This window comes from Eucyclogobius newberryi, unplaced genomic scaffold (assembly GCF_026437365.1).
Source record: "Eucyclogobius newberryi isolate DKJ021-1_F unplaced genomic scaffold, fEucNew1.0.hap1 SCAF_21, whole genome shotgun sequence".
NCBI lineage: Eukaryota > Metazoa > Chordata > Actinopteri > Gobiiformes > Gobiidae > Eucyclogobius > Eucyclogobius newberryi.
In genome coordinates, this window is record NW_027315846.1 from 14,958,993 (window position 1) to 14,976,770 (window position 17,778).

At 40.4% G+C, this 17,778-nt stretch overlaps 1 protein-coding gene and 1 long non-coding RNA gene across 2 annotated transcripts in view; both read left to right on the forward strand.

The window, feature by feature from the left end:
* The window catches only part of LOC140370691 (uncharacterized), a 592,343-nt gene that overhangs the window by 405,155 nt on the left and 169,410 nt on the right, over positions 1 to 17,778 (forward strand). The gene's annotated exons all lie outside the window — the stretch shown is intronic.
* The window catches only part of alk (ALK receptor tyrosine kinase), a 424,897-nt gene that overhangs the window by 384,634 nt on the left and 22,485 nt on the right, over positions 1 to 17,778 (forward strand). The window contains exons 12-14 of the mRNA XM_072457605.1: positions 5,660 to 5,825; positions 10,534 to 10,681; positions 17,614 to 17,724. Of these exons, the coding sequence (XP_072313706.1) occupies positions 5,660 to 5,825; positions 10,534 to 10,681; positions 17,614 to 17,724 (425 nt within the window). The remainder of the gene's footprint in view (positions 1 to 5,659; positions 5,826 to 10,533; positions 10,682 to 17,613; positions 17,725 to 17,778) is intronic.

The following is a 17,778-nucleotide window of genomic DNA, read 5'->3' on the forward strand; positions in this document are numbered from 1 at the left end:
GCACCTTTATTATAAATAATCCGTGCATTTCTCTTTGCTTTATGCTTGTAACCTTGATTTAACTTCATTTTAGCTCCTCGTTAACCCACCCGCGACGTGTGTTTGCTATCACTCTTTACCCTCTGTTCTATTTGCTCTCCCTGCTCCCTCTTCGCTCATTAAAAGTCTCCCATGAACACTGTTTGCCCACATTAACACCCCTGTGCCCTCCCTCACGTCTCTTGTCTTTCTGTCAGCGCTTGCTCTGATCTTGGTCAATTGTTCCCAACACTTTTTTTTTTCTTCTTTTTTTTTCAACCCTGGTTTCACCTTCATTCTTGTCCATTGATTCAGGCAGCCAACTCAACCCCCAACCCTCCTTCTGTAGATGCTTTGGGGCTGCGGCAAGGAAAAAAACGAAAAAACATGAGCTAGATGTTCTTTTCTCTTTGCATTTCTGATGTGTTATTGACCTCAAAACAAGTCAACACATCTGAATAAAGCCATCCTTTTAGAAACCAAATGCACAAAAGGAAAAATATTTTTTGGATATGACATAACCAAGGTGTTCTACTTTCTTCCTCACATCAACAGCAAACAACAAAAGCGTGCGTCAATTTGAAAACTGGCATTTAATCAAAGCCAGAAGGAGAGGTGATTGAAGCTTTTCGATTGGCTCTTGAAAGTAACTGACAGCAGATGCGGTTCCCTGGACGCCATGTGCATGCCGAATGGGGCTCTGGACATTGCAAGGCGCGCTAATTAGCAAGCTCAGCCGAGATTTGAAATGCTACTTTGTTGTTTACTCGTACATAAACACTAGCCTCCAGCCATCACTTAGCTAGCGTGTTGTTGTTGCTAGGTTTTGCAGAAAGAAGGGGGCATTAGACACTCGCAGACACAATATGAAACTGATAATGAGCGGTGTCGTGCAAAACAGCCTATTTGTAATTAATTGGACTTGAGTTGAGTTTTTTTACTGCGACAAGTTGGCCACTGTCCAGGGTGTACCCCGCCTAAGGCCCGAAGTCACTGGGATAGGCTCCAGTCACCCGCGACCCCGAAAGGGAACAAGCGGTAGAAAATGGATGGATGGATGGACTTGAGTTTTCCATAAGCTTTCTGTTTAGTATTCAAATGCTTTTGTGGAGTGCCAACCTTGGTACGCCTTTCTAGAGGCTGGTTCTTTGAGGACAGATGTCGCCAGTTAAATGGTGGCAGCACTACACGTGTAACTCTGCAGAATGAGTGAGTATTTGTAGATTGTTTAGTAGGATAGTTACCAGGTAGTATCTGGTATCAGAAAAGTAGACGTTTTAAAGTATTATAAGTTATTATCAAGGCATCTTATGGTTGATGGCAAAATAACTCAAATAACATTTTCCCCTTTTGAAATTTTGTCAATGAAACTTTTGCGCTGACCTCAAAATATTCCTCTGTATTTTTCATGGAATTGTTATGTGATAATAGCCAATTGCTGTGATGCATTTGAATTTTGTTCAAAGCCAATGTGAATTAGACTAGGTTTAGGACTAGGGTAATAATACTGTTAATGTTCATTGTGATGTTGTGCGGGCCTACACATAAGAAACCCTAGGCCAAATTGTCAAGAGCCAAGCTGGAAAATGTATATGTACACTAGGTCTGAAATCCCCATTAAATGGCTTAGTTTTAAAGTCTTCAAATCAAGCCATCTGTTTATCTGACCATCCATCTGTCACCACACAATGGCCTTCTCCAAACTCAAATGATTCGTCAACATGTTTCCTTTTTCATACTCTGGCATTTCAAAATCGCTCATTGGTCGAAAGCGACATTTGTTTCAAGAAGTATTGATCAGGGGTAGAAAGGACTGCCAGTGAAAAATATCACAATTAGAGTGGTTTTCTTAAACATTTGTCGTTAACTCTTGTTTTTACTCACTGATAATATGCCTTGACATTGAATACTGTTCAACTTTGTTCAACAAGACTATTATGATGGTGGCATGCGACGATGGCAAGCTTCTTACAAAAGTGAAGTGGACTTGGAACAGAACAAGCGAGAGAACGGTGCAAGAAATAAACTACAGAATTAAAATTATATTGATTTTTTTTTCTAAAGTGTAATGTAATGAAACTGTTTAACAGTTTTCGCAAATCACTCACTTGTTTTGGGTCCATTTAAAGTTTGCCACATGGATGTTCCCTTCTTATAAGCTATTGCTTATAGGTAGAGTGCATAGTGTGCATAAGTAGGGTGCAGTACCTAGTGTGCACTAGGTACTGCACACTACCTAGTGTGCTGCGAGTACAGTTCAATTATTAGGAAACTATGTTTTGCGATTGCGTATCTTGTTCTGCTTGTTCTGCTCAGTGCAGAGCTGAGGACGGCTCATTAGGTTGCACAGGGCTGAGCCTGCACTCTGAGGCCAAGTGCACGTGTCTATAGAATACAATCACATCGATGGATCAGCAAAAAGAAAGGACACCCAAGGGAACTCAATGGAACATTAGTCAGGCCAGGGGGACTTTTATCAGTAAGTGGCTGGTGCATAAAATATGTCTTGACAAGCACAGAGTGTCACTGATGGACTTATTTAGTTAATGTTTATTATGTTATGTGATTGCTTTGCCTGGCATAATACAAGCAGGTGGTGGATTCTCCAGCAGAAAAGTTACATAGTGCAAACTTAAGGTAGAAAGGAGATGCATTTAGGTAGTGTTCACCACCAACCCAAATGTCTACACTTTATAGTAGACCAGTGCACCAGGTGGTAAGTCAATGAATTAGCTGTAGTTGAATGTTGAATGTTGAAAAAGCAGTATTTAGTCAATTGGATGCATTGTTATTGTTGTCATGAAAAGTATACACAGTTGTTTTTATACCTTTGTAACTACATAAATAGCATAAATAGTTTGCCTGACCCGCCAGCCCCTCCCACATTCTGTTAAAATGCGGAAGGGTCTGGAACCCGAGTCAGAGCCAATGATGACTTCATTGGACCATAATCGTCCGATCCAATCCCAGGCGGAGGTTTTAACGCGTTACACTGAAGATACGGAAGTTGCTTTTTACCCCCGTTCCAAAACATTCAAGATGGCGGATCCGGCTCGTGACCGAGTGTTTACTTCTGTTCTCGCTTCGGTTTGAACAATCAGGAAAGTCCGCTCTACTTGCCATGATGAACGTGCGTTAGATGTGGTTATGCGAAGGGCGTCATCGCGATTCAGGAGACATTTTCTGCGTTCGGGGACGGATAATGCGGAACACGCCTTGTTGACATGGGCTACGTAATATCCGGTTAAGCGTGTCGCGTTTTTTGCGTCACTTCTGGGTTTATGTGATTGGTTCTGTCTCTCTAAACTCCGCCCTAGAAATTGAAATTCTGCGGTCGAGCCCCAGACCCTCACGGTTTTGTTAAGTAGTCTGTCAAAACGTGTTGGGAATGGCTGGTCAGGCAAATAAATAGAACTGTTGCAGAATAGTTGTTTAGTTCCTTACAATAACTGGACATGGTCGCACAGCAGTTTGCACTCTTGCTTCACAGCTAGAAGGTCCTGGGATCGATCGGATATTTCTGTGTGGAGGTTGCGTGTTCTCCCCGTGTCTGCGTAGGTTTCCTCTGGGTAGTTTGGTACCAAAAAAAACATGTACAATAGGCTCCTCCCCTGCTATATCTCACCGGGACTTATTAACACCAGCCTGCTTAGGGACAACAATGGAAATTAGCACTTGAGCTATAACCTTGTACAATAGATCTCTAGTGATAAGGTTAATGTGTATTGTGTCTCAAATAATTAAACTAACTGATTGGTAATAGAAAGCATTTCCAAGATTGTTCCATTTTAAGTGATACTATTAATGAAAAAGAAATAAAAATATGTATTATTGTATTAACCTGAAAAGGAAGCAGTTGATGGATTTATTCCTCTTCTGGAATGCTGCGTCATAAATACTGTCTATTCCTGTTCTGTGATAGATTTATTTCTCCTTTACTCCTTTACCTTATTGGTTGTTGGAGAAACTGACCTCAGGGGTTATTTTACTCTTACTAAAGACGAGACAGAGCGAGCCCAGTCACTCAGTGTGTTTGAGTTGTAGTGCTGTGTCCAAATCAGCCTGTTTTTCAGACAGAACCAGAAATTCAAACCAGTGCAAATGTAGCAGCACTTAAATTTGGACCAAACCAATTTCCCCCCTATCCACCGAGTAGACAAGTACAATACTCAGATGTGGTTCATTCGAGTTTTCCGCAGTGAAAATGTGTGTAATCTTTCAAAATGACAGGAGCAGAAATGAAAAGTCCACATGAATGGGACATGATTATGACCTAAATAACTTTTCTAGAATCTGTTTCAAATGACAGAAGCATGCAAAAGTAAATGTTTATTTAAGATCATGGTGTTTATCAAAATGCACCAAGGCACAGGAAGTTCCAATTTTCTTTCTAACATTTTAGGAGATTGAACATGGTAAACTAGAAACAAAAACATGTCACATCTACTGCTCCTACTTTACCTCAATTAGGCTTTATATTTGTATTTTCTGTTTTATGCCCTGACATTAGTTTTTCCTGCTGTTCCACATCCGGTCTGAGCCTAAAACATCCACAGACAGTTGTACCTAAAGCATGACCTACAGCCGAGTAACATTTAAGCATGACCTGAACATTACGCAGCCATCGTCTTCCCTCTGATTGTAGGAAGAGACGTGAGGAGAAGGTTGTGCGTGTTAAGTTCCTCCACGTCCATGTGACAAGACTAATCTTGTGATAATTACAGAGGAAAAGAACTCCAATTAGCGGTGGCATCCGGGATTACTCGGAAAATGAGAAGCTACGGTAGTCACCTGTGATCCTGTCTCGTTTTCTCTGCGGCAGAAAATTAGACCAGTTTTGATTATATGCACCAATCAGTCACAGCGTTCTGACCGTCATACACATGTACATGCACGGCGTATTCAGACAAAGCCATTAATAGCATCAGCTTTGCCTTTGAACGCTCCATAGTGTGACTTCAAACTGATCTGTTTATCTATTTACCATGGACAGTAGATACGTTTAAAAATGCCGGTCTGGCAATACTGTGAATGAAACCATCCAATCAAAGCAAAGCAAAAGCGTTGCATATAAGTTACATATTTTGTATATTTTTAGGAAAATACCTATATTACCTTCTCTAATTGTTGGTTGGTCTAAATGTATTACAGTATGTTCCTCCGGTCACCTGTCAAGGCAAGGACAACTGTCTAGCTAGAGCGAGTAGGAGGAGAGAAACTGTTTTGTTTTTGATTTGTAAAGTAATGAAAAGAAATAAGAAACAGTCAGCCACAGATAATATGTTGTTTTGTTTAAAAAGAAATGGAAGAAGAAAGGCAACTGGACGTCCGCTTAGAGCTTATTTTTTGTTGATGTGAGTTACAAACCTCCAAAGACCACAATATGACAAGATGAAGGTGATAAACGTTTTAAAGTGAGAAGGCACACGTTTGGAACCCACCTCCTGCATATATAAATGCATGGTATTAATTTAGTAGCGTCTTATTCTGCTTCACGTCGAGCTGTGGAGAAGAGTTAAAATGTAATTTGTTTATGCTCTGTTGGATCCGAGCTTCTCAATCATCTCTGAATCTGAACACAGGACGCCTCCCTCGGATGTGTGAAGTTCTAAATGTACTTTCCTCTCTCTTTCATATACAGCTAAGAAATGGATTTTTCATACCTGTGGCGCTGTGGGTCCCGAAGGCCCCACCCCATCCCAATGCACCAACTCCTACAGGAACAGCAACGTCAACGTGTCAGTGGGCACCCGAGGGTCCTTCAAAGGCGTCCAAATGTGGCACATCCCGGAAAGTGGAACATACAGGTACTATCTGCCTCTGGACATTTAATACTCAGGGCCGTTTCACAACTAACTTTAATGCATGGCCGATACCACATTACAATCCATTTTATTTGTCATTATTTGATAGAATCATGCATTAGTAAGCTCTGCTCTACTTGTGCTGTTCATTAAGACTGAAGGCTAATTGTTTTGATTGAAGCCCTTTTGAAAATACTAATTGATTTGTGCAGCATTTCAGAGAACATGCACCCGCACAACAGTAAACATGCAACTGGGAATGCTAGGATAGTTTATGAGTGATGATTATCATAATTAACACAGTACAATTTAATTCATCTGTATGTGGAAAATGGTTGCACCTGAACAAATCCCCTGTGTGGTTTTCTTTGTTCTAGCTTTTCCTTTTATTTGTTCATATTATTGAGATGTGCCCAGCTTAAAGAAGACACATTATGATGTGTTTTTTGTTCATTGTAAATTACAATATTGATATAAAAGTGCTTAGTGATAAAAAAAACAAAAAAAAAACAGGTCCATTGACTTCCTGTTCAAAACTGAAGAACTGAGATGCAGCATTTCACTGTTGAAAAACCCCAGCTTTCTTTTATGGATTTTTTTATTGGGAGGTTAAGTACATTTTTTGAACACTGCATGTTGGTCCCAGAGTCTGAATTAAAAAATAATAATAATAATAATCACGGTACTGATAAGTAAGTACAGTACTGTACATTTGGCAGAGATAGGGGGTAGGTGAAAACTCGAGTGTTCTGGGGTCCCTTTTATGAAGCGTGCATATGTACAGAAATGTTATGCACGTACTTTATGTTTGTGATCTAAAAAAAGACAACTTAAAATGGTCTGCGCGGTCAAATTGCCGCTCAGTTTCAGGGACCGCGGCATTTGCCTTATAGCCCGTTATAGCCTCATGGCTAACCCTAACCCTAACCCTAACCCTAACCTCAAAGGCGCAATGGGCGATTTTTCGGCGATTTGAGAGCGCAGGCGGAAGTGCGCATGTGCACTCCCCTGTGCGGACTGATACAACACACATGTGCGTTTGTTTATCAGTGCAACGGAGCGCATCACATCGCTCGTCTCCCGTAGATTTCTGTCCACTTCTGCGTCAGCTCGAACTGTCTTTCTCGTCTTCATTTTGCCCCGTACATTGAGGGAACTATATTATGGTAGATCCATGCGCTTAGGCACGCGGAAACGTGGGGACGAACCGCACGCGGCTGCAGGTGAGCGGTAGGTGCGTTTTATGATTGATACGTGGCAGGACAAATGATTTATCCACGCCACGAGGAAATATGATAAAAAAAAATTGCTGAAAAAAATTGTCCATTCCATCTTTAACCCGGCGCAGTCTAAAACGGGGCTAAACCGCGGTCAAATAGCGGCGCAGTTTCAGGAGCCGCGGCGCGCGGCCGGCACAAAAATAACATGGCAGTTTCGGCCGCGCGCTGCGGCACTGCAGACACTCCCTAAAATTAAATGAGCGTCCAGTTCAGAGAGATGAGAAATAAGAAAGTTTGAGGAAGTTTCACGTCTCAGAATAACTTTTGCATTCAGAAACTTAGACACATACTATTGGAACTATTGAATGTATTTGAATCAAAGAAAATTAAGGATTTCACTTTGTCATGTGTCAATAATCTTGAATAATTGTTACATCAGGATGTTTCTCACAATAATCGTAACAGTAAAATTTGACATTGTGACATCCCTAATGCAGAACAATACACTTTTACTCAAATATGCATGAATTAATCAAAATACAAATCAAGTTAATGATGAGGGAACGCAGTTATAACTCATGAAAGTTGATTTTACATAACGTGTCACCTTTAAAGACCGTGGTTGCCAGTGTCAAGTGAATATAAAACTCCGAAAGCGTAAGTAAATTGTTGACCCACCCAACCAACGGTAATAAGAATGATGAATATATATACTGGTAAACAAGCCACATAGTACACGCAAACGTCTAACTCTACTTAACCTGTATTTTGTCAGACGTTTGAATCCTGTGTATTTCTGCATCATTTTCTCTTCCTCTCGCCCACTCACACTCTGCTGTGCACATCCATCTTCCCCCAGCAAACAGAGACATCTCACTATCCCAGAGCTGCATGCCGAGCCCGGGCTGGAGTAATGACTGCTATATATGATTCACAAGCTACACCTGTCTCCGCTGCCCAAATCCAAAATACGAAATGGAGGGCGGGGGTGGGGAAATCACACCTATCCACTTATCTCTATGTGGCCCTCAGCGCTTTAAATCGCTTCAGCAGCCGGACCTACAACAACGTATCCTAGTGGGACTAAATCTCCACCGTGCTTTTTGTTTTGTGTACAAATCGATAGTCGTGCTCGAGGCTGATATGACAAGTATGAGCTGGTTAAACTTGGATTTGACTCAATAACTTTACTTTTATATCGTGCGTGTTTGTTGAAATGCTAAAACATTGGTTTAAAAGATTCATTCACCTTCTTTTGGGAGTTATTCTGGCACAAAGGGAGAAGCATCACACACTTCCTGTAGCAGACGCAAACCTGCATAAATGATTGTCTCAAGTGATTGGATTTAATGGATATTCTAAAAAAAAAAAAAAAATTGCCACTTATTCTTTTTGATACAATTCTATGCATATATTAGTAACAGTATTGTTGAGGGGATTTGCTCAAGAACGGGTGGAATCTTATTTGATTGCACTATTATTGATTTGACTTTTGAAAACCCTGCTATAAAGAGCAAATTTTAGCCTTTGACATTTTCTTTTGAAATGGCACTTACCTGTTTTTGCAAATAAACTCTCAATTAGTCTGCAAGTCTAGGAATTGCTATTTGATGGTCGCAATTAGCAAATATTGCATTAACATGAGCAAACAAAACAACAAAAGTCAAATCTTATAGATAAAACCTTGTTTGTTAACCTCTAGTATTACTTTGGCTGTTCATAGTCAGTCTACTCTCAAATGTTAAAGCTCCTCGAAGCATTTAAGATGTCAAAGTTGATATTTTTTCAGTCCTAACCCTAACCTCTGTTTTTTGGGGGGTTTAATAAGCGAAGAATTATATATTTAAAGAGTACATCAAAAGATTAGTCAACACTGAAGAGCAGATCATTTGTTATTGCATTATTTCAGGGGCAAATATATACATGGAAGTTAATTAACTGAAATGTGCAAATGATGACAACAAAAACAGTTTGGGTGAAAAATGTGTAATTGGTTTTGTAAAATGAAATGATTATGACGCTCCATAGTCTAATTAGTCAAATCAAAGGAGCGGGCTTTAAGGGGTCGTTTGCAATGTTTTATTTTGTCCAAGTTGTCCTTGGCTTTTAAACACTTACAAAAATGTTCCAAAACTGCCTACCGCATATTCGCAAAAAATATATGCTCTCTACAGCGAATGTTGGTGAAAACCCTGGCGTCTGAACCGCGTGACAACCGCGTGGATGAGAGCGTTCTGATAGTGAGGATAGTTGGTGAGGAGCTGGTTTGATGTGTCCTGGTTTGGCTGGGAGATAAAGAGCACTCCCAGGCTCTCCTCGCAGTCATTAGGCAAACAGCTGAGGTAGGCTGCTGCTTTCATCGGCGCTTCCAAGCTCCAATGCGGAGAAGAGAAATGTACAAGAGCTTCAAAAACACATTTTCCATCTTTTTTTTAATAGGCAAAACAAACTGGAGCAATAAATTGGTTGCAAAGGTGTGTATGTGTGTCCCCATGTGGCCCTTGACAAACAATGCAAGGTCAACTATTTGAAACCAAAACGAGCCACTGTAGAGATTGGGAATTAAAATGTTTTTTTTATTAAATGAAAAGAAACACAGAGATGTTGTTTTGTTGCCTTGGGTTACTCTTTCTAACTTTGAAGCTGAATGTATGTGACTTTTTTATGCAAGAAGAATAGCAATAGAAAGAGTTTAAGAAAAGTTGTAGTAGTAGTAGTCGGTTGTGAATGAAATGTTGTTTATAAGCGAGGCAAGGCAAGTTTATTTGTAGATTATTGTAGTCCAGGCAATTCAATTCAAAATTGCAGTGAAATCACAAAACATTTAAAGACATAAAAGAGAAGAGTGTAGATAAAATTCAGTCATATAACCAGCTAAACAAAATTGTTTTCAGCCTTCATTTCTATCAACACTTTAACACAACAAAATCTGTGTGAAATACTTTTACTTTTTACTCTTAAAGTATATTTCTACTTGAGTGGATGTTTTCTGTGATACTTTAACTACAAAAAATTACAAAAAAAAAGCTTTATACACCAGCTTTAAGTGACAACTATCTGTGCACCACTGGTAGAAGCAGTAGTAGCAGTAGTCTAAAAGTAGCATAATAATATAATGTCGCTATAGTAGTAATTATAGCTAGACATTAAGTTGCAAAATGATTAAACACAGTTGGAATAGTTAGTCAGTAATAGTACTGTTGAGGATGTGGAAGCATAATTAGTAGAGACATTAGACATTGTAAAATATTATTGAAAGGATTGACATTATGAAAAAAATCTTCAGAGTGATTTAACATATACTTCCTTTTCCTCTGCTACATCTTATCACCGTCTCACCCACTACCGTCTTTCTGCTTATTTTCCTGCACACCAACTCAACAAAAAGCTCAAATAATCATTAAGTGCCCCATTCTCGGTCCCATTAACATAATTAGCATGCTAACGAGCAGAAATTGCTCTTGTTTTTGTTTGTGTTTGCCTGTTGACAGAATCACAGCCTACGGTGCAGCTGGAGGTCGCAGTGTTCTGGCAATGAGTCGCTCTCACGGTGTCTACATCACGGGGGACTTCCTGTTGAAGAAAGGTGACTTGCTCTACATCCTGGTGGGACAACAAGGAGAGGACGCCTGCCCAAATGTAAGTCCACTCCGCACTCCCAACAACTTCATAAATACTGTCCCAGAGCTCTTTAATGTCAGGTGATAAGACAAACTCACCCTTTTAATTATGCTAATAGGATACTCAATTTATGAATCTGGTGTGAAATAGCTGCATATGTGGAAGTGAGTTGCAGACCAAATATATTTCTTGTTTATGGTGTCGCAAATCCTCCATCTTTTTTTCCAAATGACTCCGGAGTTGGACTTTAAGCTGCTAACAGGCCAAACTGAATTATACTGCTGCCTCCATGCTGTGACAGTTCGGGCAGCGGAATGGAGAAGAAAGGATCATCCGTCAACGTTATCGTGGAGATATGTTATCTGAAAGTAAATGCTCCTCTGTAATGGTAGTTATTATCCATTATTCTATAGGGCAATTATCAGTTTGGATTATTGGTCTAGTGTTTATGCTGAAACCATTTTTATCCCAGGTTAGTTTGTGAAATGGAAAAATCTGAAGTTTTCTTTCAATAACTGTAGAAAACCTCTGACTCAGGAAATGGAGTATATTGTGTCCCTGTTTTTAAATACCCATTGTAATAATTTTGAAATATGCATCATAGAAGTAGACAGTTATGTTCAGTTTGTTGGATACAGTTCTTGTACAGATAAAAATGCAATGGGCGCAATGAAAAAACTGTTCACAAGTCAAGTAATGCTAGTTTGGACGGTCTTTGCCCCAGAGTATGGATTTTGAGCCCCTTCAAATACAGCTGTCTTATAAATGCAACCACTAATTGTAACTATATTGCACCCTATTCTACCAGGGCCTGTTGTCATAATTTACATATTTTACCATGTGGTTTGCCTTAAATATGTGAGAGCCATTATCCAGGATGAAAAATCCAAGATCCACAAGTACATCAAGGACAAGGCCCCAACAGATGACGTGCTCAATGAATGTTTCAGGCAATGGGAAACGGAAGAGGTGCTGGAGGAGGGACCATCATGTGAGGACAAGCCCCCACATGGGCTGTACCACCGGAACATAACTGAAGTGGCTAGTATCACGAAATTATAATAAACCAATGGCTAGAGCGGGCCGGCCTGAAGGACAGCACAGAGGCCCTGATCATGGAAGCACAGGAGCAGGCCCTGAACACCAGAGTGATAGAGGCCCAGATCTACCACACCAGACAAGACCCAAGGTGTTGGCTGAGCATAGAGGCCCAAGACAATCCAGCACATAACTGCAGGGTGCAAGATGCTAACAGGGACAGAATACATGTTTGTATTCTGACCCATCCTTCAATGTCACTGGTGCAACCTGAGGAGGGATCAATCTCCAGATTTTGAGCTCAGCTTGAACAAGACGTAGTGGGAGGATTTTATCTACGTCGATTTTATCGACCCTGACCTGTGGAGTGCCCCAAGGGTCAGTCCTGGGTCCCCTTCTGTTCAACCTCTACATGCTGCCGTTAGGTCAGTTGATACGCAGTGAAAATGTGTCCTATCACAATTATGCAGACGACACTCAGATCTATGTTTCACTGTCGGCAGGTGACTATGGACCAGTGGATTCACTCTGTCACTGCATTCAACAGATCAGTGTGTGGATGCAAAACAACTTTCTCCAGCTGAACTCAGACAAGACTGAAATAATCGTTTTTGGCCCACAAAAACAAATAGAAAGTGTTAGCGGTCACCTCCAGAGTCTCGCTCTAAAACCTACAAACCAAATTAGAAATCTGGGGGTAATAATGGACTCAGACTTGAACTTTAATAGCCACGTCAAATCAATAACATCAGCAGCTTTTTACCATCTAAAAAACATTGCCAAAATCAAAAATATAGTGTCAAAACCAGATTTAGAGAGACTTATCCATGCGTTTGTCTCCAGTAGATTAGACTACTGTAACGGCTGCTCACTGGCCTCTCCAAACGAGTTGTAAAACAGCTGCAGTACATCCAGAACGCTGCTGCTCGGGTCCTGACAAGAACCAGGAAGTACGATCACATTAGTCTTGTTCTCAGGTCTCTGCACTGGCTCCTGTGGCTCAGAGAATAGACTTTAAAGCAACTCTGCTTGTGTACAAGTCTCTCCATGGCCTAGCACCAAAGTACATCTTGGACGATGTTAGTGCCATATGAACCATCTCAGGGACCGGTCTCCTGCTGGTGCCAGAGTCAGGACTAAACATGGGGAATCTGCATTTCAGTTTTATGCAGCTAAAATCTGGAACAGTCTTCCTGAAGATGTGAGACAGGCTTCTACTCTGACAATGTTCAAATCTAAGCTAAATCAGTTGGATTGATAATTTTAGTTAATTTTATTGTATTTCTGTTTCTGTAATTTCTTTGTGATTTTAATGCATTTTTCCTGCTGTGTGAAGCACTTTGAATTGCCTTGTGTATGAAATGTGCTCTACAAATAAACTTGCCTTGCCTTGCCTTACTTCACACAGAAAGTGTTGAAATCGAAACATTCTTCTTGTTGAATAAATTAAAGTTGCCCGAGAGTTGAAAAAAGAGGCATGAAGCTAAAGCAAGATAAGTTTATATCCATCAATACAGGACCCAAAGACATGAGCCCTAAGACATTGCGAGTGTATGTGGATTCCAGTCTCATCCAGCCTGGCTATGCTTCCATTGTACGGGGTAATATGGGGTTTTTCTTTTGCTTTTTATTGCCTCATTTCTGCTTCATCTACATTATTCCCACATAATAATAACACAATAATGGTAACATGCTACACTCTCTTAAACAGGGCTGAATTGACCGCTTGCAGCAGCTCTTCAGTTGTTTCTCCAGTCCAGTTTTTGACATGAGAGTCGGTGGTCAGCCCTGTTGTGCCATCCTCACTTAGAGACCATGAATCTTCTGCCCTGGTGCCCCAGGGGCTCTGTCTGACTGCCGGAGCTCAATGAAGCCCGCAGTGGATTTCCCTGTTGCCTGTCTTAAGCCCTTTTCTGGTTGTTTTTGCCGAGGGGTGGCTGTCATCCATCATGCTCCTCTCTCTCGCACACTCTCTCCCTGGCAGAGCGTGCAGTGGTGTGTTTCTCCTCACAGTTCACCACTCTGAGACTAAAACCTCCCCAATCCCTCAACTCGCCAATGAAACCATCCATCATGCAGTATTTAAATGTTTCAAAGCTAACACATCATCCCAGAGCTGAAAGTGGGAGAAAAGGGGCTAGATATGCAGGTCTGTTGCTCATCAAGGGCCCGAGACGGTGGGGGGCATTATAAGTAATAGTTTGGTGAGAAAGAGTGGACGAGTGGTTTTCAAAGTGTGAAGGAGGTGGAGTTGAATTTAGCTGTTGAAAGTTCTGATTTATTTTACATGGTTGATTGTTAGGGCTACACGATTTTAAGGGAAAAAAATCTATTTGCAATTTTTCAGATGATTAAAATTAGAGCTGCCATTCATGGTTTCATATTAAGACTTAGTTCACAGTGCACATTTACCAATTCAAGAAAAATTGGAGCCTTTTGTCATTTTGTAATTGCAGTAATTCAAATGTCCTTTCAATACGATACATTGTTCAGCCTTAGTGGGTTTCAAAATGTGATAGAAAATGTAGCTTTCACTTCTAAATAGAAATAGCATGGGTAAAATGACTGTATTTGAATGTGTATACCGGTAGTTGAATAGCACTTTTAGATTTGTTTACTTAAAGGACCTTCCTGTGTCATTTCTGAAATACTCTGTGGTATGATACTTTGAATGATATTACGATTTGGTTTGAAATAAGTAGCAGAGATAAACAGAATTTTGATAGCTCATAGCAGATAATTTAGCTTGAAATAAGAAGGATTTCATTCAAAACTGTCAGCAATATTCAAATGCTCTTATTCCATCAAGTGATTAAATAGAAACTCATCGTAACTAGCATTTTTGTTTTGGTTTAGCCATGAGAAAATCCCTAGAATACTGAGGAACTTTTGAGTTCACATTGTTTCTTTGTTTGATACATTTCAGAACGACTGGTCAGGAGAACATTAAAACTCTGTAGAGATTAACCCTTTGTTGGCGCAGCTTGTTTGTTTGTGGCTGTGCGTACATTTGCCCAAACTTCTCGAAGAATCAATGCATCAATGTGCCTCTAAACGCTCTGCTCTAGGTATAATAAATGTAAGATGAGTATAAGCCATGCATTTTTCAAAGCTAAGAATACATTTGGAATAAATGAGCGTTGCTAATGGCTGTTATCTTTGACAGGTGCTTTGAGAAATGCATTAAGGATTACAGCTTGATTTAAGACGGGCAGAAAGAAGTTGTTAATTAATGCATTAATTCAATTCGATTCGATTCGATTTATATTTGTAACGCGGCTAACGCCCAAAATCACAACCGCAGTTTCCTCAAGGGGCGACAGTGAAAAAGCAGAGAAACAATGTTCTTAGGGACTTGGCAATGTCCCAGCGTCCTTTGTCCTTAGACCCTCTTTCCCTGCCAGGAAAAACTACCAAACCTCTTTGTTATTATTGTGATACATTATTGGTGATATTCCAAATGCTCGCCTTGATTAAATAGTGATGATGACTAAGACATATGTCAGTTTTAATGTTTTAAATATAAAAAAAAATACAATACAAATGTAGATACTGAGACTAAGACTATGTCTTGAGTAAGAATATAAGGTAATTTTATCACTTTATTAAAATTTCAATCTAACACAATTTAAATATTAAGGAAAAGGCTTGATACTTGATACTGATTTTAAAATACATACTCAATACATGTTCTTCTTACTCCAGTTCTGATATGAATTAAGATTGTTTGTTGTTTGCTCTAGTTTTGATACTAATATTGGTATTGATTAGTATCTAGGCATTATTTTTGACACCCCTGTAAGCTGTGTGTGCAAGGGCATAAAAAAACAATCCTATGAATGAAAAGATATAATTTTCTCAAGAGCCTGTTTCCATTTGTGGTTGCATCACTGAGATGGCAGCGCCCCACACCATCCCGTTATTAATATTTTAACCCCAGTGTGGTGGAGTGTTCATACGGCTGGTGTATGGGGGAATCGGCAGCTTCAAAGCGAGACTGAAGTCATTTAAGGTTCCTGTTATTTCCCCTCCGCACTGACAGGCGCACACACCTAGCATCCCTCCGGTGCCAAATGATACCCCTGTTGTCCCGAGAAACGCCAGTTGTGTGTGCGCGCGTATGCTCCGAGCCACATGCACATTCATATGCAGCTTCCAAACATCTTGTTGCTCCCTTGTTCACCAACACAGACCACTTGAAAGGCAGAGGCGGCAGACACAAAACAGACTGGAGGCGGGGAAGATGCAGGGGCTTCAATGCACTCCAACTGTCAATTACAATACTGTAAGTCCAAAATGAATTGTCGGGGGTATTGATGTGAACTGACAATCGCGCACATCCATCAGGCATAAAACGTGACGTGATATGATTATTGTAGGGTATTTGAATGAACGTGAATAGAAATATGCATGTAAAAATTAAGATAAAATTCTAACAAATCTAATGCGGATTGTGCGGGTAGGGCAAAAATATAAGGCAATTATGAGCAATAAGTGGCTTTGAGCACACTGCAGCATATGGACAAGAATAAATAGGCAGGTAAAGTAACTGCAGTGATTGTACCTGGGATAGACCACATTGCTATTGAACATAATTACAAACAAGTGGATGACACAAGTATAAGAGTCTTAGCCGTGTTCATTGTTCAGTCTGACAGAAGCAGGAAGGAAAGACCTGCGGAACCTCTCCTTGCCAGAAAACAGTCCTAGCTTCTTTACAGTGTTTTTATTTGCACATAACATGATCTGGTCTGATTTGAAAACACTTCCCTTCCAACTGTCTGGTACAGTACTCCTCCTCTCGCAAACCAGACCAACAGAAACACCAGACAGCCAAGGGAGCAGTGAGCCACTCGGAGTCTGAGCTTGATTTGGAGCAGCAAACGGGTGCCCTCTCGCAGCGAGCAGCACTGGCTCCAGGCTCAGCGGCGGGACAATACACATACACAGAAGGCAGGCGCGTCAACTCACACAACAGCCTCCTCCATGGCACTGTCTCCTGACGCGCTACCTTTGCCAACAAAATGTCCAGTTCTGTCTTCACAAAGGCCGGGTTCCAGTGAAACCACCAAATGCTGTGTTTATTTATGTGATAAATCAATGAATATTGCCTTCATTAAACCAAAATAAAGTGACGGTCATGAAATGATCAGGTCCAAAGTTATTGCTTCACTACTACTACTACTACTACTACTTCTACTTCTACTTCTACTTCTGCTTCTGCTGCTACTACTGCTACTGTTATTACTATGGCTGCCACTGATTCTACTACTACTATTACTGCAACTGCTGCTACTAAATGTGTTTGAATAAATGATTGGGTTCTAGGTATGCTTCTTTTTAACGTAAAACTTAATATAAAATTAAAGTGCATATGATAGGTTTTTACATTGTTTGGTGATTTTAACCTATGGTATATATTTATCATATTTCTGACTCTGACAAGTGGAAGTTTGTCCAAAAAAAATGAATTGTGTAATGTATATGGATTGTTTTCAGTATGGTTGCTAGGTAACAAAAAATGTCAAACTGTGTAGACGATGGAAAATCTTAAATATAATCACTGAGTTTGAGTGAAATGTAGTCTAACCTGTTATATGTACTTTAAAGATCAGGACTTACACCTTACGGCTTAGTTGTAAAAGATGTTACTTTTTATTTCTTCTGAAAATGTGAATTCCTGCAGCTTTGTCAACCTGTACTTTTTCTCTCTCCGTGCAGGCCATATAGTTTATATGTACGGCTTGTTGAATGAAGCCTTTCCCACTGCGTGAAGTTGTATACAGGTCAGCCCTGCAGTTCAATGCAGAGGCAGTTATGTAGTTACGCATCCTCGTCCTTTTCTTTACACCAAAGGAAACATGTTGGAAAGCAGCTAGCTGGTAAATTGACCTCTTTATTCCTCCCCACAGGCCAACGGCATGCTCAACAAGATCTGCCAGGAACAGAGCGGCCCCATGGTGAACAAGACACAAGTGAGGGGAGGCGGGGGCGGAGGAGGAGGGGCCACCTATGTGTTCAAGGTGAGATCCAGCTCCTTGGGGAATTGACAACTGGGGACAAAATGTTATATAAAT